The 24,303-nt window shown below is 40.2% G+C and overlaps 1 protein-coding gene across 1 annotated transcript; it reads right to left on the bottom strand.

Moving 5' to 3' along the window:
* Positions 1–11,830: 11,830 nt before the first annotated feature.
* GLRX2 (glutaredoxin 2) lies at positions 11,831–20,551 on the bottom strand (the record flags this gene model as incomplete). Its single annotated transcript, XM_084245553.1, has 4 exons — positions 20,346–20,551; positions 15,902–15,965; positions 12,863–13,039; positions 11,831–11,965 (listed from the first exon to the last, which is right to left on the bottom strand). Exons 1-4 carry the CDS (start codon positions 20,438–20,440, stop codon positions 11,831–11,833), a joined length of 471 nt encoding a protein of 156 aa, XP_084101679.1. The 5' UTR covers positions 20,441–20,551.
* Positions 20,552–24,303: the final 3,752 nt, after the last annotated feature.

Here is a 24,303-nt window from a genome sequence, read left to right as displayed (position 1 = left end):
GCCAGAAACATCGCTATCCCTGAGAAAAGGCTAAAGATTGTGGCATCAGAGGAAGTATATATGGTTCGCTTTTTTGTTTGTTTTGTTGTATTTTATTGTGGATATATGAGGGGCATGACCGTTTCCTCTGAATTATAGCAGTTTAGCCACATGTAGTCACTATATTTTTTTCATACTCTTAAAATAACAATCTTTCAATTAACTCCCCCACTCATATGCTAAAAACATGACAAAATCTCAACTATAGCCAAATGACCTTTTTTCTTACATTAAAATAATTGTTCTAATTATCTTTAACATTTTTTTTAGCCAATCAATGAATTTTAGATATTGTCTATTGTAAACATGTTGATGGCCTCTTATCTTTTTGTCCATTATTCATTTTATGGCAGAACATTCTTTTTTTGATCGTGTAAAATATAATAAAGCAAACTGCCTTTCAGTTTTGAAAGGCAACTTTTGAGTAGCACATTACCATTAACCTTATGTAAGAAATTATTTTTTGTATTTGTGTATATTAAACTTCCTTTTCGTTATTCTAAAGTGCATTATTTTCTTCAGCAGATACCCCTATTTGCAGGGAGGTTTGGCCTATTGAAATGACAGTGTCTTTGCTCATAATAACATGATTGTCTAAGGTAACACAAAACTTCAATTTTTATGTATTCTTTCAATATTAAGGATTTACTGGGGATTTATAAAGCCCTTCTTACTGTTAAAAGGAAAGTGAAATTAGTAAATTATAGCCTTTTACATATTTGGGGGTTAGAGGTTTCCAGTTTGGGGAGAAAGGGAATCTTTAGTATTGTTAGAATTTGGTAGGTATTTTCTTCTCTTTCATGGGCAGTTTGGGCTCTGGGAGTGGTAAGATATGTTTCTTTAAGCTATTTTGACATAATAAAGCTAGCTCTGCTATGTAGCTATTCCTTGATGGCAAACCCGTTAGCAGTTTGCAAATGTGATTTGCCTAAGATTTTTTTGTTCAGCAAAGCTACTAGCACACCCCCCTAAAAAAATAAAAAACAGACACATTGTTCTGATGCCATTCTTTAATACTATGTCAAGCACTGGTTTTAACATATTAACTACTTTGGATATATTAAAATATTACATGCAGATTAAATTTAAGCTAAAGGACCTAGTAGAATTACATAATTGCTATTAAATTCCTTAAGTGAACCCAAGATCTTCTTAAATTAAAAAATTATCTTTGTATTCCTATTAGAAACTGTAAATGGAATATAATATAAAAGTTTGTCCTTCAGTTGTGAGCTGTTTGTACAGAGCTTTTAGACAGATTTACCCACTAGCTAATGTTAAATTCGTCAAAGAAGTAAGATTAGATGTGACCTTTGTTTAGGTAAGTGCAATTAAATGGATTAGTGTAAGAGTTAGCAAAGGAAAATAAAATCTACCACAGAAGGTAATTTTATTTTTAAATCATGGAATTTTAGAACTGGGAGAAAACTCAGAAATCTAAAAGCTAATTTTTAATTTGGTAAAGAACCTTAGGTCCTATAGAATGTGGCTTTAACCACTAGACCTAGAAATCTTGATCTCTTCATCCCATTCAGTGTTCATTTATTTCCCCATAAAATGGAAAAACATTGACTCATAAGAAGAGTAGGGAATAAAATAGAATTATTCAGTACTTTTATCTTTTTAAATATTAGGAAATAATGTATATACATGATTGCTTTAGAAGTAGAAAAACAGAAATTGTGAACATTTATGATTTTGTAGTTCATAACAATCCTCAAGCACAATGTTTTAATTACCTGTATTCCTATACAACATAGTCTTACAGAAGAAGTGAAACAAAAATTTTACCACGTTATTAATAAAATGTACTCAATAAACAAGTTTTATGTTCTGAATTGCTTTTTGGGTTACTACTACATTAATATTTAAGGAAGTGTTGCTTTTTAAAACAATTCTAAGAAAAATAAACTATTTCCTAGAAAATATGTAAATATTTTCACAATATAGTTGTAATTAGTGAAACAAAAACTAGTAACCTCACCTTTGTGAACTTTCTTGGAAATTCCATTAACATTGGTATATATTGCTTATGTTATTAACTGTTTTATGGGAGAATATTAGCTTCAAAGATGACTCCAGTGAATGGAATTTAGTGTTAATTCTCTGGAACCTCTTGTTTTATGTAATTTAATGTGGCTGTAGACAACCATTAAATATATGTGATTCAATTTTGCTGTCGTTAAAAACATCTGATGATTTGATCAAAGGATAATCAATGACTTACTATGTGTATAAACTTTTTTTTAATAAAAAATTCTAATAAGGATATATATTTTGAAAGATAAAATGTTTTAGAACAAATAACTCAATAGGATTAATTTTTTAAACCACTCTTTTTTGAGTGAAAAATTGGAAGAAAAACTGTCACAGAGAAGGTGAGTATTAACTAAGAAGTCACTGTCCTCTCATCAAGAGAAAGAATATATCCCAAGTCTTAGATCCCCTCGGAAAACCAAACACATACTCTAAACGAGATATTAACATTTGCCTAATCTTTTAAAATAATAGGTAAATCTACAAATGATAAAATAACAAAGTTATTTTGGAAATTTAAAGCAGAATTCCTGATAAATCTGAGGATCTGACAGTTAAGTGAGAAACTTTAAAAGCACAGTAGACCTACATGGAAATAATTAAAAGTAAATCTTTGTGATCTTTTGTTGGACTTACTAGTATTTTTACGTAAAGATATTTTACCGACAAATACAAATTTCTTGGTAAGTGATGACTTAAAAGTAGCTAAGCAAAACTGTGATGATTTAGAAGTAGTTAACCAAAACTGAAAAATTCTAGTCTTGTATATACAATTTTAGGGTGATTTGTTTTCCCTCCAGAGGAAATCAGATTTTTGGAAGATTACATTTATATCTCATTTTTGCTCTTACAATCCCTATCCCCTGACATTACTGTCTTCTCTTTTTGTAGTCCTCTCCGTAGATAATAAATAACAGTCACTCATTTAGCTGTGGAATCAATGTTTTTCAGGTTACTCTATATCCTATGCAGATTTAAGATCATATTTTTTCAAATTCACAATGGGCAGTCAATTGCAACAATAATTGCATAGATATAGTCTCGCCCAAAATCAAGTTATATAGTATATCCTTTATATTAGATGTTTGCAGAAATTTGGGGACCTTTATCAGTTATTCAGCCATTGTTTGCAGTTAGAGATGTGCCAGATAAAAAGCACTCAAAAAAAACTAAATGAATACTCTCCAAAAATAGAATGTATCTGTATTTTCAAAATTACAAAAACCACTGTCAAAAATCTTTGGTCTAAGTCTTTACTGAGCTTATATATAAATGGCTTGTCACATAAAAGAATTTGTAAATAACATATTTTCAATGATTTTTTTTTAATTGGTGAATTTTTACTGCTTTTGAAAAATTATGAAGTTAATTAAAAGTTAACCCATGGTAATGTTTTCCATGTATAAAAGTAATAATGTAGTTAGGTCTGTTGTTTGAATAAAAATTATTAAAAACAATACCTTTTCCTAAATCCTGAAAAATATCACATTGTACTGGATATTGGTAGAAACAAAAAATTAGAGGAATTATACTGCAAAACTCTCTCTCTGAAATTAAGGTGATTCTTTTCAATGAGAATGAATTTTGTAAATAAAAATATATATAAAGTTATTTCTAACCCTAAAGAGATTTTTCCTCTACCCTGTATTTAATTCAGCAGTGCCACACATATTAATTTTATGAATGTGAGTGATATTTAATTTTAAAACATTTAAATTTCTGTACATCTAGAAATTATCAGAATCTGCTTGAACAAATGAAATAAGCTAGCTACGTGCTGCAGGTTTAATGAACACTTGGATTGTTAAGGTAGTAAATGAATGAAATCCTTGCTATTTATATACCAGAGCTGTATATATTTAATAGAATATTTTATCAATACACAGTCAAACTTCTGTTAAATTACTTGTTAGGCTTTATTTGCAATGTAAATGGTTTAGAATCCATATATGGCCAAATTAGATTTTCAATTCTTATGCAAATAATGAAAAATAACCAAGAAAAACATTCTTATTGCCCTATTATGCTAAATATGGACTAAGTTTGGTATGGTGCGAGGAGACATAACTTATGGATTTGAGTTATATTTTCTTTTTATGGCCAGCTTCTGATAATTGCAATTCTCCAAAGAGATGAGATGATGCAATCATCTTTTAAACAAAAAAAATGGTTGGGGGTGAGGGGCATGTGTTATGCTCTAGTTCTAAACTGCCCATTTGCTTTATATAGAGGCTTTGATTTCCATAATTGGCCACTTGATGAATATTTAAATTAGAATAATATCTGCATAGAATAAAATTTATGCAAGAGCCTTAAAGTGAAAAAGAACCTCTGACTGCCTTAAAATATGACTAGCTCTCAAATACAGGCATACTGGTTACTTTCCATAAGTTCTGTTCACTAAGTAATGCCTTAATAGTGTTAGTGTTTCTCAAGTACAGAACTCAAGGGTCTTTTAGAACTTTCGCTTTTAGTTACCAAATGGAAATGTAACTAGTAAGTTTTAAAACCCGATTGTACATGAGTAGTTTTAGCACTGGCCAACAAGAGAATCTGGGCATACTGATGTGTTTATACATATATGACTGTTAGCATCAGGAATATTTTGTGGTAGTTTAAGGTTTTTTATTGTTTTGTATATATCCAAGAAGCTGGACTTTATGTGACATGATCTCCAAGGACCAAGTTGCATATTTCAACACTATGAAAGAAAAATACAGTTGTATAGTTCCAAAAATGAATTTTTTAAGGGAATTTTTCAAGGCAAAGGCAAATACTTTGTTTCAAGCCTACAAGCAAAGAAGTGAATAGTTAAAACATTGTGACTGTTGCAATAAAAAAAAGTATCTAGGCCAGTGATTTAATTACATTCACATTTTTTCACTTTGCCTTTCAAAGCAGGAATATTTTAGAAAACTGAAAGAAAACTTTATAAATTGTCAAGCTGGTGCTTAAAAGTGTATGAAGTTTGGTTTATAACAATTTTCATTTATCAGAAAGGACCCTGAAAAGGACAGGTGGGGGCCTTACTAAGTCTATTGATAAACTCACTGGTTTTTGAGTCTTCCAAGTTTTCACTGTATATAATATACCTATAATACAATTTTGCTGTTTTCTGGTAGAATATAGAAGTACTAATGTATTAAATTTATTTCATGAAAAGTTTTCACCAATACTGTGAAATCTTTGTCCTTTCTAGCTTTGCAAAATACCATACTGAATTTATTAACCAATTTAAAATTATGGAGTGCAGGTAAATTGTTTATAGTCAGTTGTATTGTAGAAATTGTTAGATGTACCAAATAAACTCTATGCACATCAAATACTTGTCTTTATTTCTTTAAAGAAATGTGAAGTTTAAGGGCCTCCCCGGTGGCGCAGCGGTTGAGCTCAGGGTTGCGAAGCTGCCCGCAGCTTCTGCAGCCCTGGTTCGATCCCTGTCTGCTCCCCTGCCACCGGAGGAGGGTCCCACATGGCGCGCAGACCTCTCCTGCCGCCCGCTGCTCCCCTCAGCAGTGTGCTTCCGTCCTTCTGCCTGCTCTGCTCCCCGCTCTGGCTCTTGTGAATTCTCTCACCCTCCCGCGCTTCTGACTATACCCAATGCTTGTATGTATAAATCAATCAATCAATCATCAATAAATAAATCTTTAAAAAAAAAAAGAAAAAGAAATGTGAAGTTTAAGGTTATTAACATGCCTTATGAATTCTAACAGTAATCTGTTAAATTTGAGATGAAATTGAGGTCTGATAATTAGCATGGGCTTTATAATGTCTTTAATTATATATAACTAATATTTAAATATTTTAAATACCAGTTATATTTGAACTCCGATATGATCAAAACAACTGGATTTAATCAAAATGCATTTTTTTAAGAAATTTATTTATTTATGCATACAAGAGCTGGGGTGTAGCCTGAGGTGGAGGTGGGGGGATGTGAGAGGATTCACCAGAGACAGAGTAGGGAGCAGAACAGGCAGATCTACTGAAACATACTGCTGAGGGGAGCGGTGGGCAAGACAGGAGAGGTCTCCTGCACCATGTTGGGTAGCTCCCTGGCCTGAATGGAACCCATGCCACAGAGGCTGGCAACAGCTTGATAGTGCTAAGACTTTAATCCCTGCGCCACCAGTGAGGCCTCTGTAGGCACCTCTTTTCTTCCTTTCTCCTTGTCCTAATAAATATGTCTTTTTAAAGTGTAAAAGAAATAAAAAGTTAGAACAGGATTCTTTCGTGAAAAAAATCCACTCAGGGTGCTTCCTTGGTGTCCTAGGAGTTAAGTCTCAGCACTATCATCCCTATGGCCTGAGTTCAATCCTTAGCCAGGGAGCTAATCCACATATGGTGCAGCAGACCTCTCCTGTCTCACCTGCTGCTCCTCTTAGCAATGTATTTCAGTCAATCTGCCTGTTCTGCTCCCCATTCTGTCTCTGGTGAATCCTCTCACCACACCCACCACCCACACCTCTGGCCTACACCCCAGTGTAGGCAAAAAAAAAAAAAAATCCATTCAGGTTAACTTTGGCAAATAGTAACACCCAAAGCTTAATATGCAAATAGAAACATTTGCTTGGGTGCCAATTTGCAGAAATTTGATTTCTCTTTGTTCCCATACAACTTTTGAAAAATTCTAAGAATTCAGGTGTGAGTTACACAGAAGGGGAAGATCAAGTAACATCAGAATATACCCATTACAACTTTGGACATTTTGCTGATTTTATAGTTATATATTTAAAGATAAGAGTTGACAGTTGTATGAAGAAAGGAAGGTTTCATGTATGAGTAAAACTAGAGTAATAGTAAGTGCTAGCTTTAAAAAACAACTGCTCAAATGGTGTTTTTTTAAATCATTAGTAAATAAGATACTTATCAACAACTTCTTTCGCAGCAGATTTTTAGCTTCCCAATTAAGACATTTTGGCAATTCAAGTTGTGATAAACAAATGGTCTGCTTTTTAATATTATTGGACTACAATAAAGTTTGTATTTCAGATATTAACATTAGTAATAAAATAGGACAAAAAACATGTATCTGTTTCTTAAAATTGGTCACCGTTCTCTTTCTAGCCTATGGCTCTGGGGGAAAAAAAGCAGAGCTGCTGAAATAACAGGTTTTTTTTAGAACTATATATTATACTTTTACTCAGATGTAAGTTATGGTATTATGGACTGAATATTTTTGTCTCCCCAAAATGTACATGTTGAAACCCTAATCCCCAATGGTATTAGAAGGTGGGGCCTTTGGGAATTAGGTCAGGCTGAAAAGCAAGAGCTTGCTTTCTCTTTGCTCTCTGCCATGTAAAGACAGTAAGACAGGTTTCCTCTGCAAACCAGGAATTGGGCCCTCACCAAAAGCCAGATTAGCCAGCACCCTGATTTTTAATTACCAGCCACGAGAACTGGAAAAATATATGTTGTTTAAACCACCCAGTTTATGGTAAGGGAAAAAAAATTAAAATCCTAACTAGGGCCTGGAAAACTAATGGTCCCAAGAAAACCTTACATATTTAGGAGTCATTCTGATTATGATAGCCATTACATATTGTCTATTCTGTGAATAGTAAGCACCATTTACATTATCTCCATTTCTCAAACGCTAACAGAAGATGGTATTATCTCATTTAAAGAAACTCACAGCTCCTTTTTAGGAACTCATAGTAAGTTGCCAACTAGTTTTACACCTCATGTGATTAGTGATTTGAAAACTTGTCTGTCTTCTCTAACAGGTATGCTTACTGAAAGTACCAGTTATGATTTTTTCAGAGAGGATTAAGCATATGTTGTGCTGACTCTAGCTCTGTAACCAGTCCCTGACCAGGACTGCCATGTCAGGGCAGTTGCTCAGTCCGACAGCACTGACCTGCCCCTTAATTCAGATAAATCTCAAGTTTAGGTTGTCCTGTGTTTTCTGACCCACCAGCTATTGGACACTGATTAATTTGTTAGCAGCTCACTGAGCTCAGAACTGTGAGAAACATTTTAACTAGTAAATTTCCAGTTTATTATACAAGGATAAAACTCAGGAATGGACAGATGGAAGAACTATATAGGGCAATGTATGGAGGTGTTCACCAAGAGAAAAGCTCCCTGAACACTGTCCTTTTAGGTTTTCATTACATACATGTGTTTGATTAACTCACTGGCCACTGGTGACTGAAATGAAATTCCAGCTCCTCACCTTCTTCAGAGCTTGGAGTAGGGCTGAAAGTTCTAATGCTCTAATAAAGTGATTGGTTCCCCTGGCAATCAGGTCCCACCTATAAGGCCCTTCCCACAAAGATACCTCATTAACATAACAAAAACACCTTTCTGGATCTCCTCAGGGGAAATTCAAGGGTTTTTGTAACTGCTCCAGGAACAACAAAGACAAATACAATTTTTTGATTATAAGTTACAATATCAGGGCCTCCCTGGTGGCGCAGGTGGTTGAGCGCAGCGCTGTGAAGCTGTCCGCAGTCTCTGCAGCGAAGGTTCGATCCCAGCTGGCCAGCGAGGGTCCCACATGTCGCAGCAGACCTCTCCTGTCTCACCTGCTGCTCCCCTCAGCAGTGTATTTCATCAGTCTGCCTGTTCTGTTCCCTGCTCCGTCTCTGGTGAATCCTCTCACCCTCCCATGCATCTGGCCTGTACCCCGGTTCTTGTATAAATAAATCTTTTGAAAAAAAAGTAAGTTACAATATCACACAAGACAAAATACATGTCCTAGGGCCTCCCCGGTGGCGCAGCAGTTGAGCGCTGGGTTGCGAAGCTGCCTGCAGCCCCTGCAGCGCCGGTTCGATCCCTGGCTGCTCCCCGGCCACCGGAGGAGGGTCCCACATGGCGCGCAGACCTCTCCTGCCACCCATTGCTCCCCTCAGCAGTGTACTTTGGTCCTTCTGCCTGCTCCGCATCCCGCTCTGGTTCTGGTGAATTCTCTCACCCTCCCGTGCTTCTGACTGTACCCAGTGCTTGTATAAATAAATAAATAAATCTTTAAAAACAAAAACAAAAACAAAAACAAAAAAAATTTAAAAAAATAAAAAACACGTCCTTGGCTCTAACAAAGATTTTAATAAACTTAGCCAGAATGTAAAATCTCTCATGACATAATGCAAAAAAAAGGACCAAAGGGCATATTCTGTTCCATCCCAGAGATATAAATTTATAACCGAAATTCTTAATTTTCAAGGCCTGTTTAATAAATCCATGTAGGAAACCATTATTGACAGCAAATGGCTGGGAAGCTTCAGAGCCAGTTGTCTTCTGCAAAACTATCCCAAACTCCCTAGTCCATCTTGACCACAAAGCAGCATTCCTTTTCTCTTAAAATCTATTTTCTTCCACTTTTGAGGAAGTTTTCTCTTCCCATCAACTGGTAGTCTGCCCTGTGTGGTTATGTGGGATCAGATAGGCAAATAATTTTTAGACACTTTAAAATTCCTATTTATAGGAAGCTAGAGACACTCGCTTAAATAATAAAGTTAAGGTGTAGCTCATCCACCATCAGCAGAATTAGCTAGGTGTGGTTAATTATCTTTTGAGTTTATTTTCAGTTTTCACAGAAGCAACAGGGCATGCCACCTGCCAATGAGTCACACAGCATGCATGTGCAGAAGTGACTGACCTTAAACTAAAATCCCACACAGAGAGCCAAGAAACCACAAGATAAAAAACAAAATGATAAGGAAACTGAACTGCATTCAGAAGTTAGGAGTCCACACACTTGGACGACTTGTCATTTCAAAGGGACCTCGCCCCGTAATGGCTGAATAGTAACTACCCGATGGACCTCAACTTGGTCTACATTCCTCTCCCCTTAACACACTCCTTAGCCAATAAACTGTAACTCCTCTGTTCTTAACTCCACTCCCCCAAAATCAATATAAGCCCCTTGCATTTACTGGGCAGGAAGACAGATTTGAGTTTTAATTCCTATCTTCTTGCCAGTCAATTTGCAAATAAACCCTTTCTTTCAAAATGCCAGTACCATAATTTTGGGTTTTTTTAAAGATTTATTTATTTATGCATACAAGAACTGGGGTACAGGCCAGAGGTGTGTGGAGGGGGGTGAGAGGATTCACCAGAGACAGAGTGGGGAGCAGAACAGGCAGATGTACTGAAATACACTGCTGAGGGGAGCAGCGGGCAAGCCAGGAGAGGTCTGCTGTGCCATGTGGGTTGCTCCCTGGCAGGCTGGGGATCATGCTGCAGTGGCTACGGACAGCCTCATAGGTTGAGTCTCAACCCCCTGCGCCATGAGGGAGGCCCATAATTTTGGTTTTTTAAATGCATTGGGCAGCAAGTCCTTGGCTAGGTATCCAAAGTATTTTTAATTACACAAAAGACTTCCATATAGGATAAATCTCGTATGCTAAAATCTAAAATTTGCTAAATCTTGTTTGCTAAGTCTAAAAATAAGATCAGGGCCTCCCCGGTGGCGCAGCAGTTGAGCGCTGGGTTGCGAAGCTGCCCGCAGCCTCTGCGGCGCCGGTTCGATCCCCGGCTGCTCCCCTGCCACCGGAGGAGGGTCCCACATGGTGCGCAGACCTCTCCTGCCGCCCGCTGCTCCCCTCAGCAGTGTACTTCGGTCCTTCTGCCTGCTCTGCTCCCCGCTCTGGCTCTGGTGAATTCTCTCACCCTCCCGCGCTTCTGACTGTACCCAGTGCATGTATAAACAAACAAACAAACAAATAAATAAATAAAACATGCCTCTATAAAAAAATAAAAATAAATAAAAATAAAAATAACATCAGTTTGAAAAGTATTCCCAATCACAGAATTGAATAATATCAATTAATTAGGGGCATATAGTCTAATTAATCTGTACAAATATCTGGATCCCCAATGGGACATTTCCAATAGCCTTTCAATATATTGTGGAAAGCAGAACTGCCCCCCCCCCCACAATATAACTAACTCAAGTACAGTTCTGCACTATTTCAAACATCCATCTCATACAATGCTGAACTCTTCCTTCTTTTCATTTTTGCTCATAAATACAGTTCTATTCACTGGAGTTACTAAGTACTCTAGAAGTACAAAATGTGAATGCTTATCTCAAAATAGTACAAGACTATCCCTCCTGAGTTCACAACCATCTGAGTGAGACATTTCATTTTATTTTACTTTTTAAAGATTTATTTATTTATGCATACAAGAGCTGGGGTGTAGGCCTGAGATGCGGGGGTGGGGGTAAGAGGATTCACCAGAGACAGAGCAGGGAGCTGAACAGGCAGTCCACTGAAATAACACTGCTGAAGGAAGCAGTGGGTGAGTCAGGAGAGGTCTGCTGTGCCATGTGGGTAGCTCCCTGGCCGGGGATCAAACTCATGCTGCAATGGCTGCGGATAGCTTCATAGATTGCATCTTAACCCCTTGTACCAGGGAGGGGAGGCTCCCAGACACTTCATTTTAAAGAAAAAATCACATTAGTGTTCACCATTGAAAGCTGTAAAATAAGGTAAGGTATAAACTCCTTCTGAATACCATATGGAATACAGAATACCAAATGCTTACCTTCTAGTTCTTGGTTGCTAAATTCATAGATAAAACCCATTACTTTCTTATCTTTTGATATAACTCCACTCCTTCAGTCTTAAATAACATTCCTTTTTCTCAGGAATTGGCAAGTAGGAAGGTGAGGTTTCTACAGTAATTTATTGTTTTACTTTAACAATTTTTTCATGAAGATAATTCATATAACATCCCACAAAATTTAAAAGGCATTATCATTTTAAATACTGACATTTCATTTGCAAAGCTAGGAGCACCTACATCACTCAAAGTCTTTCCTCTTACTTTTCTTTAAATAACACTGATGAACTAGAGGAAGCAATTTCCCTTCTTTGTGAAGCCTGTGAGTATCAGTTGCACCTCCAATAAAAGTTCCATTGACAAATATTCTTGGCACCTATTGGATAAACAGAGTAGGTGTCAGAAGTATAAGACCATTTTACATAATAACAAACACATTCTTTGGGTATTTTTTTGGATCAGGTACCATACTCTGCTCTTCCAAAAAATTACCTCTTTAAGTCTTTATATCCCTTGAGGTAAGTACTAATACTTATATGCCAATATTTTGGAGGAAAATGAGGCATAGGAACTTATCCAAGATCCGTGATAGAAAAGGGACAAAGCTGGCATTTCAATCCCAAACAATCTTACTCTCAAGCCCTTCCTCCTAGTCATCATGGTATTTTAAAGGGGAAATAAAACAGTCTCTAATTATTAAAAATTTTCACTTTTTTTTCTTACATCTTATGAAATGGGATGAATACACTCTACGTGTCTTCCATGCACATGTAAATCAGAAGGAAAAGTGCAAACATTGTATATTTGTCTGATATTGCATACGATGCAAAAATATACGTATTCCAGAATCTGAAAACATGGAGCAGTAAGCATTAAAGAGAAAACTCCTATTAGTTCAGAAACTGAAAGACTTGACCCCTGACCTGTACTGTCCAGGGAAGTATGGATACTTTCAGGTTCAGAATGGCTTCAGGAGGACCTTAACAATTGACACACAGTCCTTATAGCTCATAATCTCTCTCTGTCTCTCTCTTTCAGGAGGACCTTAACAATTGACACACAGTCCTTATAGCTCATAATCTCTCTCCCTCCTCTCTCTCTCTCTCTCTCTCTCTCTCTTTCTCTCTCTCAAATACACACACACACACACACGAAGAAAAAAATGATTTAGCTCAGCTGTTTCTTACTCTAAGAATCTGGTTTCTCAATCAGCCATCTCTTTTTCACAAGACAAGGCTCTAGAAGGTCCAATCACCACCAGAAAAATACTCACGGTTCTTTCTCCAGTCATTTTGTAGAGAGCATCTTGAAACTGGCTTCCATATTCAAGCATATCCAGTTCCACCACTTTATAGTTTACATTCATGTCATGGAAAAGCTTTTTTGCCATTGTACAGTAAGAACAAGATGTTTTGGAGAAAATCACCACGCAATTCTCAGAAATGGTTTCCTGAAGCAAAACAAAACAAAATTCTAACTCTAGATATTATGTTTGTGAAAGAAATCATGTAGATAGAAATCATAGTGAAAAGGATATGGATTTTAGGGTTCAAATAAGTATCATCCAGTGTTCTCTTCTGTTAATTGAAGAGAAAATTCACTTCAAAGGAATGTTATTAGGAAAAAAGGACCTAAAGACTGGCTTGCCATTAACAAGTGTAACTAGTTCGTATACAGCAAACATTTTGTAGCAGACACAGCTTTCACTTCTTTACCCTTACTACCTCATGAAAACCTCACTGCCATCCTGAGGTAGGTCCTGTTATTACCTCCACTTTACAGATGAGGAACAAAGGAAGTTAAAGAGCTAACTTAAAAGTGCTCAACTAATAGGTGGGAGAGCTGAGAGCTGAACCAACTAATTCTGGTTCCAGTCTAGACACTTTATCTCTTCTTAATACTGCTTCTCCAATAATTGGTAGGTGTTCAGAATTAACTCCTTACCAACCTTGACTTTCACTGATGGGGACCAATGTATGATTTCTCTTTAAAACTTGTCTTTTACAGACCCAGTTATAAACAGCTTTCACTCTTTCCTGTATATCTATTTTTTTTTAAGATTGATTTATTTATGCATACAAAAGAGCTGGGGTACAGGCCAGAGATGCAGGGGGTGAGAGGATTCACCAGAGACAGAGTGGGGAGCAGAACTGGCAGACTGACTGAAACACACTGCTGAGGGGAGCAGCGGGCGAGACAGGAGAGGTCTGCTGCACCATGTGGGCTGCTCCCTGGCCAGCCAGGTATCAAACTCGTGCTGCAGAGGCTGCAGATTGCTTCATAGTGCAGTCTTAACCCCTTGCGCCAGCAGGGAGGCCCCTTGTATATGTTTATTGTGAAAAAAAAAAAAACTGTCATTACTGCCTTGCTAAGGTATTCTTATACTATGGTCCTAGAAAAACTACTTCTAGAAATGCTGATTCAATGGGTTTGAAAGAGCTGTTAGAAACTATTTTTTTCTAAAACCTTCCTAGATAATTCCAATGATATTAATGGAGAGAACTCGACAGGTCTCTGTCACAAAGTCCATGAGACTTTCCTATGTGTCTGCATTACTGTAAAATGTGTTTTGTTTCTAAATATATAAACGTTCAGGTTCTTCAAGAAATGTGGAGTGGCTAGGCCACCAATTAGGCATCTCTCTGGGATGTTCTCAGGTGTGTCATAAGTAGCACTTCCATGATACAGGCCAAAAAGCAGAAAGCAGAGAACCCAGGGAAAGTAATTCCAAAACTCTATCTCCCCTTGGGTGTCAGAAGAGTCCTGTGTCACAGCCTGTCCTTTCCTTTCTTCTGCTTACTCAATATTTGCATAGAAATCTGAGGGAGAGTCAGTCATACCAGAGATGTATTTTTTAAAAGATTTATTTATTTATTTTATATAAGAACTGGGGTACAGGTCAGAAGCACGGGAGGGTGATAGCCAGAGTGGGGGAGCAGAACAGGCAGATGGACCGAGGACACTGATGAGGGGAGCAGCGGGCGAGGCAGGAGAGATCTGCTGCACCATGTGGGGTTCTCCCTGGCTGGGAGGGAATCGAACCGGTGCTGCAGAAGGCTGCGGGCAGCTTCGCAGTGCGGTGCTCAACTGCTGCTCCACCGGGGAGGCCTCAGAGATGTATTAATGAATCCATTTTATAAATGAGAATCCTGAGGTTGACAAGTTCACGATACGGGGATTTGATCTAACACTATCCCAATGCCAAAAGCCAAGGCTCTTTCCTCCACCTGCTGCCTCAGGTTACAGGCGCAGTGGGAACAGCACTCATTACAGATGGGCAAAGTGAGCAAGAACTCAAGATGACAGGTTCAGTTTTTTGACCCCTCCTTTCCACCTTTTCTCAGGTGCATCCTTGATAAGCTCTTCATGGTTCTGTTTTCTTATTGTAAAAGAGGTAACTCCCTCATAATATGCTTCTGGCATTGCATTTATATCCCATAGCTATAAGGGACTACATTTTCAATGAAATAAATTAAAAGCAGAGATTTTATGTACACAGTAGTGCTTCGTGGTGAGGAACAGAGGAAAACATGAGGATGTCAGCTTCAGGGAAAGAAAAACATACATACAGAAAAATGTTCTGTAGCAGACTTTATTCGGCTTTGTAGTGAAAGAAGAGGAAAATTACAGATCACAATGCAGGTGAGAGGTTGTTATAGAGTAACCACTGTGTCAGGGAAGAAAGCTTTCTGGGCCAAAATCAAATGGTATCCTTGGCTAAGGGCACCTTGACTGGTGTCAACAGCAGAGCTGAAGTGGGCATGATGGAGAGGAGCAGCCATGTTCAGAGACCTTCACTTCAGGAGGAGTAAAGAATCCACGAAGAATAAATCATAGGGGCCTCCCTGGTGGTGCAAGGGGTTAAGACATAGCACTATGGAGCTATCCGCAGCCACTACAGCTTGAGTTCAATCCCCAACCAGGGAGGTGACCCACATGGTGCAGAAGACCTCTCCTGCCTCACCCACTGCTCCCCTCAGCAGTGTATTTCAGCATGTCTGCCTGTTCTGCTCCCCACTCTGTCTCTGGTGGATCCTCTCACCCACCGTAATCTCTGGCCTGCACCCTAGGTCTTGTGTGCATAAACATATAAATCTTAAAAAAAAGAATAAATCATAAATTTTGACTATCAAAATGACTGAGGACTTCTTGGTCACATGGGTTATTTTGACAGCAGATTTTAAAATATACATTAATGCAGTAATTCACTCACTGAACTGTATCAAATTCAGATACTGAATAAGTATAATGAATGTGTAAGACACAATTCTTTTACCAGAAAGTTCTTTCCTACATTTCCCACATCACTCACTTGGATCTGATTCACAGGAGCAGTTGCTGACATCCCCAAAGACGAAGATGTTCTGTTCCCCATTCTGAAAGAATCAGAAAAAGTAAGTATAGGTTATTAAACATTAAAAATATCAGATGAGGGCCTCCCCGGTGGCGCAGTGGTTGAGCGCTGGGTTGCGAAGCTGCCCGCGGCCTCTGCAGCGCCGGTTCGATCCCCGGCTGCTCCCCGGCCACCGGAGGAGGGTCCCACATGGCGCGCAGACCTCTCCTGCCGCCTGCTGCTCCCCTTAGCAGTGTACTTCGGTCCTTCTGCCTGCTCTGCTCCCCGCTCTGGCTCTGGTGAATTCTCTCACCCTCCTGCGCTTCTGACTGTACCCAGTGCATGTATAAACAAAACAAACAAACAAATAAATAAATAAAAAACATGCCTCTATAAAAAAAATAAATAAAAAATAAAAATATCAGATGAGATCCACTTGAAGAAATCCAGACAGGCAAATATATATCCAAACTAATGAAACAGAAAAGTCTTAATTATTATCTGCACAAAATATCAGTTCACAAAGTATCTGTTTACTAAAATCAAAAGGAATATGAGTTTATCTAACTAGCTTAATTATTTCATCAAACCACAGTTATTTGATTATTTGATCAAACCACAGTTACCATGTTTAAAAGCTGGCATCCACCAACTCTCTGTGAAGCAGGGAACCTACAAATATTCAAAGGTCTAAGGGAAACTAAGCTATCTCAGTCATAAGGATCCATTACTCTAAGTTTGCCAGTCTGTAAAGTGGAATTATAGTCATGCATCACAAAGGGTTTGGTGAGGCTTGAATTGATACACAGAAAGCAGAACAATGCCTTATATACAGTAAATGCTTGATAATGTTTGACATTACTACTATTATTTCTTGATTACAGGGACCCACATTATCTCAGTACTTATTATCCAAAACCGAGTTAATGAAAACCTGTAAAAGGAAACATTCATTGTAACAGGAAAATATTCTCTGAAAAACTGAACAAATTCATATCATCAAATTTCTCTGCCTATTCCTCAAAACTTTCCCCATCCATTTCACTTTTCTTGATCAGTCAGACGCTAATGGATTGTTAGAATACCAATATCATGAAGCAAACTAGCTGCAGAACAAAATTACAGATCTTGCAGAATTATGAGCTATTGGAGGATTCAAGAGAAAATTACTTGAACATCTAAATATTAAGAGAATAAGGGCCTCCCCGGTGGCACAGCGGTTGAGCGCTGGGTTGCGAAGCTGACCGCAGCCTCTGCAGCGCAGGCTCTGTTCCTCGGCCACCCTCGGCCACCGGGTGAGGGTCCCACATGGCGCGCAGACCTCTCCTGCTGCCTGCTGCTCCCCTCAGCAGTGTACTTTGTCCTTCTGCCTGCTCTGCTCTCCGCTTTGATTCTGGTGAATTCTCTCACCCTCCCACGCTTCTGATTATACCCAGTGTTTGTATAAATAAATAAAAATAAAATCTTTTCAAAAAAAGAACTATAAGAAATAAATTTTTAAAATAATAAAATAATAAAATAAAATAAAAATAAATAAATATTAAGAGAATAAGATCAAGAATAGAAACTTTAAATATTTCAGAGAATGCTCTTATGGCTATGCTGCAAAACTTAAGTTTTGATAGGAAAAAGTCTCCCTCCAAATTAACACTTCATTCACTGTCAGTGTACTGAAAAATGTAAATGTTATCAGATATAAAACCAAGCTGCTTTCTACATCTATTTTCTTTTTTTCCAAGTTAGCAATCAAAATAAATTTTTTTAAGCTTTCTCTTTCTCTTTCTTTCTTTCTTGCTTTCTCTCTTTCTCTCTTTCTTTCTTTCTTTCTACAAGAACCAGGGTACATGCACAGGAGGCCAGATGCACAGGAGAGTGAGAGGATCCACCAGGGACAGAGCGGGGAACAGAACAGGCAGACTGACAAAATACACTGCTGAGGGGAGCAGTGTGTGCGACAGGAGAGGTCTGCCGTGCCATGTGGGATCCTCACCAGCAGGCAGGCTGGGATCAAACAGGTGCTGTGGAGGCTGTGGACAGCTTCACAGTGCGGCGCTCAATCGCCTGCGCCACCAGGGGAGGCCCCAAAATAAATTTTTTTTTAGTGTATAGCAGGAAATCTTTAAACTGTTTTAAGAATCCACATTAAATGGTTTCTTACATGTTACCTTTTGAGTGAGGTGCTCTGTCCCACAGAGTAGTGTCTGCACACTTACAATAATGAAACTGACAAACATCATCTTTAGTGATCACAAAGCATTAGAGAGACTCCTCCACCTGAATATTACATAACTCCCTAATGTTTACAATCTATTATTCCATACTTCCCAATAGATAAGAAAACCTTCCTAACAAGAAAGGTCCCTGTGCCTGTGTCAGAAAAGGGCTAAGAGAAGCAAGTTAGAAAGTTCACAGCCAGGGGCCTCCCTGATGGCACAAGGGGTTAAGTCTCAGCACAATGAAGCTATGGCTGCCTCTGCAGCTCCAGTTCCATCCCCAGATAGGGAGCTAACCACAGCAGAACTCTCCTTAACTTGCCTACCCTTAGCAGTGTATTTCAGTCAGTCTGCCTGTTCTGTTCCCCACTCTGTCTCTGGTGAATTCTCTCACCCCCCACACCTCTGGCCTACACCCCAGTTCTTCTTTTTTTTTTTTTTACCATTTTCTCCATTTTATTTTTTTTATTTTTTTAAATAATAAATTTTATCTTTATATTCCCCATACAGTTGCAACCCCTCCATTCTGACTCCAATCCCACCCCTCCCGCCCCCCACCCCCCAAAAAGTATCTCTGGTTCATAGTTTTTTGTTGATTTTGATTTTCACTTTCTTATAGTTATTCATTTTCCTGGTCCCTTATTTAAGTTTTCTAGATTCCTGCTATGAGTGAGACCATCTGGTATTTTTCTTTTTCTTTCTGGCTTACTTCGCTGAGCATGATCCCTTCCAGCACCATCCATGTTGCTGCAAATTGCATGTGTTTATCTTTTTTGAATGCTGAGTAATATTCCATGGTATATATGTACCACATCTTCTTGATCCAGTCATCTATTTTTGGGCATTTGGGTTGTTTCCAAAGCTTAGCTATTGTAAACAGTGCTGCTATAAACATAGGGAACACCCCAGTTCTTGTATGCATAAATAAATAAAATAAATCTTTTTAAAAATCTCTTTAATCTCCAGTCCAGGATTGACTCATCACCCCAAACCATCCATTATTTGCATCTATTGTGCACTTGCATTTACAATTGAAGCAGGAGTTCCAGTAGAACTTTCCTAAGAGGATGTTTCTGGTAGCAATAGGAGGAGGAAAGGGTATTCTGAATCATCACTCCTTTCCGAAAGTTTCTGGAAGGTACCCTTCTCCTTCAATACTAGTGGGCTTGGTAAAAGTTATGACCCACAAAAAAAATGGAGGAGGGCACAAACCAACGTTTCATTTCCACCCTGATGAAGTATCTGCCAGTCACACCACATTTATGGAGCCCCTACTATGTGCTAGGTAAGCAAAGTGGTAGATGCCTCCAGGATGCACATACCTGGAGAAACACTACTGGCCTCTAAGACCATCCATCAAATGGTTACCCCACATCAGGTTAGGGGTTATCTAATAAGAGGCTCACCAGCTCCACAGAGAAATTCATCAAGAGTTCTAGAGTCCAGCAAAAGCAGTAGGAGTTACCCAATCAAATGGGTTGGAAGAGACTCCCAGAGGGAGGAATGGATGCACGGGCGAGGGCACAGAGGTGCTGGGTGGCAGGGCTGGAGACCCGGCAGGGCATCCGCAAAGGCCTTGGGTCTCAACTCCACAGATCTGGGGGCGCGGAGTATCAGAGTGGACACGCAGGGAAAACAATGCCCTCGATCTAGCCACCAAGACTAAGTCACCGTCCCTGCCTTCATAAACTTGTCCATTTAGTGGGCAGCCTCACCTTCACTGCCCGCCGTGGGGTTGCCAGGTTTAGCAAATAAAAATGCAGCGCGCTCGACTCGATCAAATTACTTTCAGCTAAACAGCGAATTCCTGCGTAGTCTGCCTAGCCCCAAAATAGCAGGGGACTTGCTGGGGATGCAACGCCGGGGGCAGACTCACACTACGCACGAATTCGCTGTTTATCTGAAACGCCAGTGCTTGCTAGTATCGTGCCCGGCAAACTTCGCGCAAGCAGGGGTCGCTCCCGGGCACCCCGACTCAAAGACGTTCAACCTGAGATCCCAGGATCCCTAATGGGCGCAACAGCTCAGGGCACCTTCGCCGCCCCCAGGCCTTCCTGGGGTCGCCCCCCGGCCTTCCGGGGAGCCCCGCCCAGCTCGCCCACCCGGCCAGGGGTGAAGAGGACCCCCCCGCCCAGCGCTCGAGGCGGCCCCCGCGAGGCCTCCGTGTGCCGATGGCCCGTCCTGCCCGTCCTGCCCGCCGCGCCCGGTACCTGGCGGCCGCCGCGCCCGCAGCCCCGCCGCGCCCGCCCGCCGCGCCGCTCCGGACGAGCCGCGTCCCCGCCAGCGCCGCGCGGGGCCAGTTCATGATCCGAGCGTCCCGCCGCGGCCAACCGAGGGGCTGCGGCCCGAGACCCAGAGGCGCGAGAGCCCAGCCCGCCTCGCCCCGCCCCCGGCCCCCCGCGCCCCGCCTCGGCCCGCCCCCGGGGCTGCCCGCGCCGCCGCCGGTCTCCGCTGCGCCAGGCGCGCGGGGTCCCCCCTTCGTGGGGACCCGGGCCGCCTCACCTGCGGTCGCGGGGGTTCAGCCCAGCCCGCCCCTGCTGCTTTTAGGGCTAGCGTCGCTCATCCAGGCGCGCAGCGCGTGGAGACAGGGCAGGGTGTGTGGGCAACTTTCGGGCAAAACGCGCAAGAGAAATAGTGTTTCCAAAATAGAACCCCAGGAGCCGGGTGTTTATGGGCGGGCGGCGGCCGCGTCGCCACTTCCTGCCCGACAGGTCCCTGTGCGGGTGGAGTAAGACCCTGAGAGCGTCACCTTCCAAGCAGGTCATTGAAGGACAACCCAGATGCGCCGGGGCACGCCTGGATTTTAGAGTCAGAATTAAAGGGAAAAGGGTTTTGATGTAGAACCTTTATTCCGAAGAAAACAAGGACGGTGTTCGCAAAATAAAAATGAAATTAGGGCCTCCTTGATGGCGCAAGGGGTTAAGACGCAGCCACTGCAACATGAGTTTGAGCCCCTGCTAGGGAGATACCCACATGGTGCAGCAGACCTCTCCTGATTGGCCTGCTGCTCCCCTCAACAGTGTATTTATGTCAGTCTGCCTGTTCTGTTGCTCACTCTGTCTGTCTCTGGTGAGTACTCTCACCGCCCACAACCCTGGCCTGTACCCTAGTTCTTGTATGCATAAATAAATAAATAAATCTTTTTTAAAAATTCTATAGTTTTAAAAAAATAAAATAAAATAAAATTAGAAAACTTAAAATAGCCCAAACATGCCTTATCAAGACTCTGAAAATAGGCCAGAGCTCCTAATGACAGTACTGTCACGGTCATAACTTTGTAAGCGCTAAGGTGAGGTGGTGGGCCTTTGTTGTTCTATAAGAAGAACATTGGAATCTAGTTAAGGGCAAAGGTCAAATGGTGTGTCTAAAGTTCTAAACAATTATTACAACAATCTAGGCCTTTAATGATCCTTTATGTTCAACTAAGTTTAAGATTCAAGTTACCAAGTTACAAAAATAGAACTTTTGTTTCTGGTAGTTATTTTCTTACTTTCAAGCGTTTCATAAAAGGGTGAAAGTTAATTGCAAAAACAAATACCCCAGAAGGTGTGAAGTTATTCTTCATAAATCCAAAATTAACTTTAGAAATATTTGGGGGCTTGGTTTCAATTTAATCGAAAGAGAACTATTGAAGAGATTTACTAGGTCACTTTTCTTTTGAAGTTGAGCTTTACCTTATTGTCTCAAATTGACCTACAAAATAATGACCATTATAAAGTGAAACAATCACATCACGATTTAATGTTAATGCCTTATAATGGCCCAGAGTGAGCATAGAAGGCATCTCAGAATGCAGGTATGACAGACAAAAGTGTTATGCCTGAATTAAGCATAATATAGTAGTAATTTTCAACTCTACGTGCTTCCGTGGTTAGCTACAAAAGTGATTTTTGGTCATTACAGTGATGCCTACACTTACACATTGAGAAGCTTGCTGTCTGTTCATTTTACATTTATGGTTTGAATAACGAGGGGTGCTAGTATAAAATCAGTAATGTATTAGTAAATGCAGCCTTATGAATTCTAATTTTTTCTTCATGACTCAACGTGGTATCTTTGAAAAGAATTCATGTAACTTTAGACTTTTTTTCAAAAGTGTTTTTCTTACTTATGTTTTCACTTCAAACTTAAACATTTTGTTTTGAGAACAACAGCAGGTTTGTCTCCTGCCTCAAGGCCATTAGATGAGCCAATAATGAGATTTACTTGAAAATGCCCTAAAGGGAGGTTTTTTTAAAAAAAAAAAAAGATTTATTTATTTATGCATACAAGGGCTGGGGTGCAGGCCAGAGGTGGGGAGGGGGGAAAATGTGGGGAGGGGGTGAGAGGATTCACCAGAGACAGAGTGGGGGGCAGAACAAGCAGATCTACTGAAATACACTGCTGAGGGGAACAGCGGGCCAGACAGGAGAGGTCTGCTGTGCCATGTGGGTGGTAGCTCCCTGGCTGGGGATCGAACTCTTGCTGCATGGATAGCTTCGTAGTGCTGACACTTCACCCCTTGCACCACCAGCGAGGCCCCATAAAGGGAGGTTTTGTATAGTGTGTTAAAAACCCTTGGACCTTAGCCATCTGATCTGGGAAGCTTCAGAATTCTTCCTCCAAAGAAAAGTTTTAAGAGGAGAGTGATTCGAAGCAATTAAGGGTCAACTATTGTATTATTCCTAAGACTTGTACAAATTACCATTATCTTAAAATGACTGAAACTTCTTTTCTCAAGCATCTGAAGTTCAGAAGTCCAAAATCTTGTAGCACCATGTTCTTTCTAGAGGCCAACATAGACAAGAGTTCATGTCCTTTCTCTGCCATCTTCTGGTGGCTCTAGTTATCCCTTTGTTTCCTTGCCTCATGACTGTCACTTTAATTTCTACCTCCATCTTCCCATCAGCAACCCCTCTGTGTGTGTCTGATTAGAACCCTTGTGATTAGATTTACGGTTCACCTGGGTAATCAGGATGGTTTTACCTCCAAGTCCTTAAATAAACTGCATCTCCAAAGATTCCATTTTTCAAATAAGGTAACATTCATGGGTTCCAGGGAAATAACCTGGATATCTTTGTGAGACAACCATTTCTTCAGCTTACCACAACTCATAAACCTAAATCAGCCTAAAGAAATCCTCAGATTTCATTGAAGCGTCCACCAAGAAAAACACAACAAAGCTAAAATAAAATAACAGCATTTGGAGCCCCCCTGGTGGCGAAAGGGGTTAAGATGCACCACTATTAAGCTATCCGCAGCCACTGGCCAGAGTTTGATCCCTGGCCAGGGAGGTGACCCACATGGCGCAGTGCTGGGAGTATATTGCCCTGAAGGGAGCTAGAGTCTTTGTAGAGTACCTGTTTACTCCGCATGCGGAGTTCCAGCACATTAGAAGTTCTGCAAAGAGAACTTCCAGAATTGACTCCTGTTCCCTGAGGATGTTCTGGCTTTTGCTCATGTTCCCTACTAACTAGAAAAGCTTATTTTTAGCAGTAATTTATTAATCTGTAGAAGCATAAACACAATTGCATGCTATTTTCTTGTTCCTTTGTTCATATTGTTACAGGACAGGGAGGGGGGCACCCCAGACCCTGCAAACCTGCCTGCTCTAAATAGGTTCTGCCATCTGTCACACCAACACAAAACATATGAGACTTCAATGAAAAGGAACTTTAATACAATTAGTAAACAATACAGGAAAGGAAAAGAATACAGGTTCTAAATCAAGCACCCAAAGTTACCCATTCCCTCGTGGGTAAAAGTCCACCCAAGCGGGATTGGCCCAGAGCAAGGCCCAAAAGCCTGCTCCAAGTCTAAAGCACCACAGAAAAGGATCAAAAACAACCAGACAAGTCTGGGAGGAAAAGAGAAAATTCAAAATCAAGGTGAAAGCTGCAATTGTCATTCCCCCTGTGGGTTTCTCACCCACATCTGCTCCAACCAGTCCATGACCAAAAGGCAAGCACAATTTCTTCACGTGTCTCTCAGCTCCATGTGCCTCTTCCAGGTCTCCTTCTGACTGTCCCTCTTGCTTCCTTCCTCCGTTCCTTCTCCAGCTTATTCTCTTCTCTTTAGCTCCACTCTCCTTTGGGTGGGGCAGGGAACCTGGAACCTCCCCCTTTCCTGGGGACCACCCTATTATAATATCTTTAATAAAAGCTTGGAATGGGAGAGTGAAAGGTAGAG

The sequence above is a fragment of the Talpa europaea genome (genome assembly GCF_964194135.1).
Source record: "Talpa europaea genome assembly, chromosome: 10".
Taxonomy (NCBI): Eukaryota; Metazoa; Chordata; class Mammalia; order Eulipotyphla; family Talpidae; genus Talpa; species Talpa europaea.
This window is presented reverse-complemented; position numbering and strand designations above follow the sequence as displayed.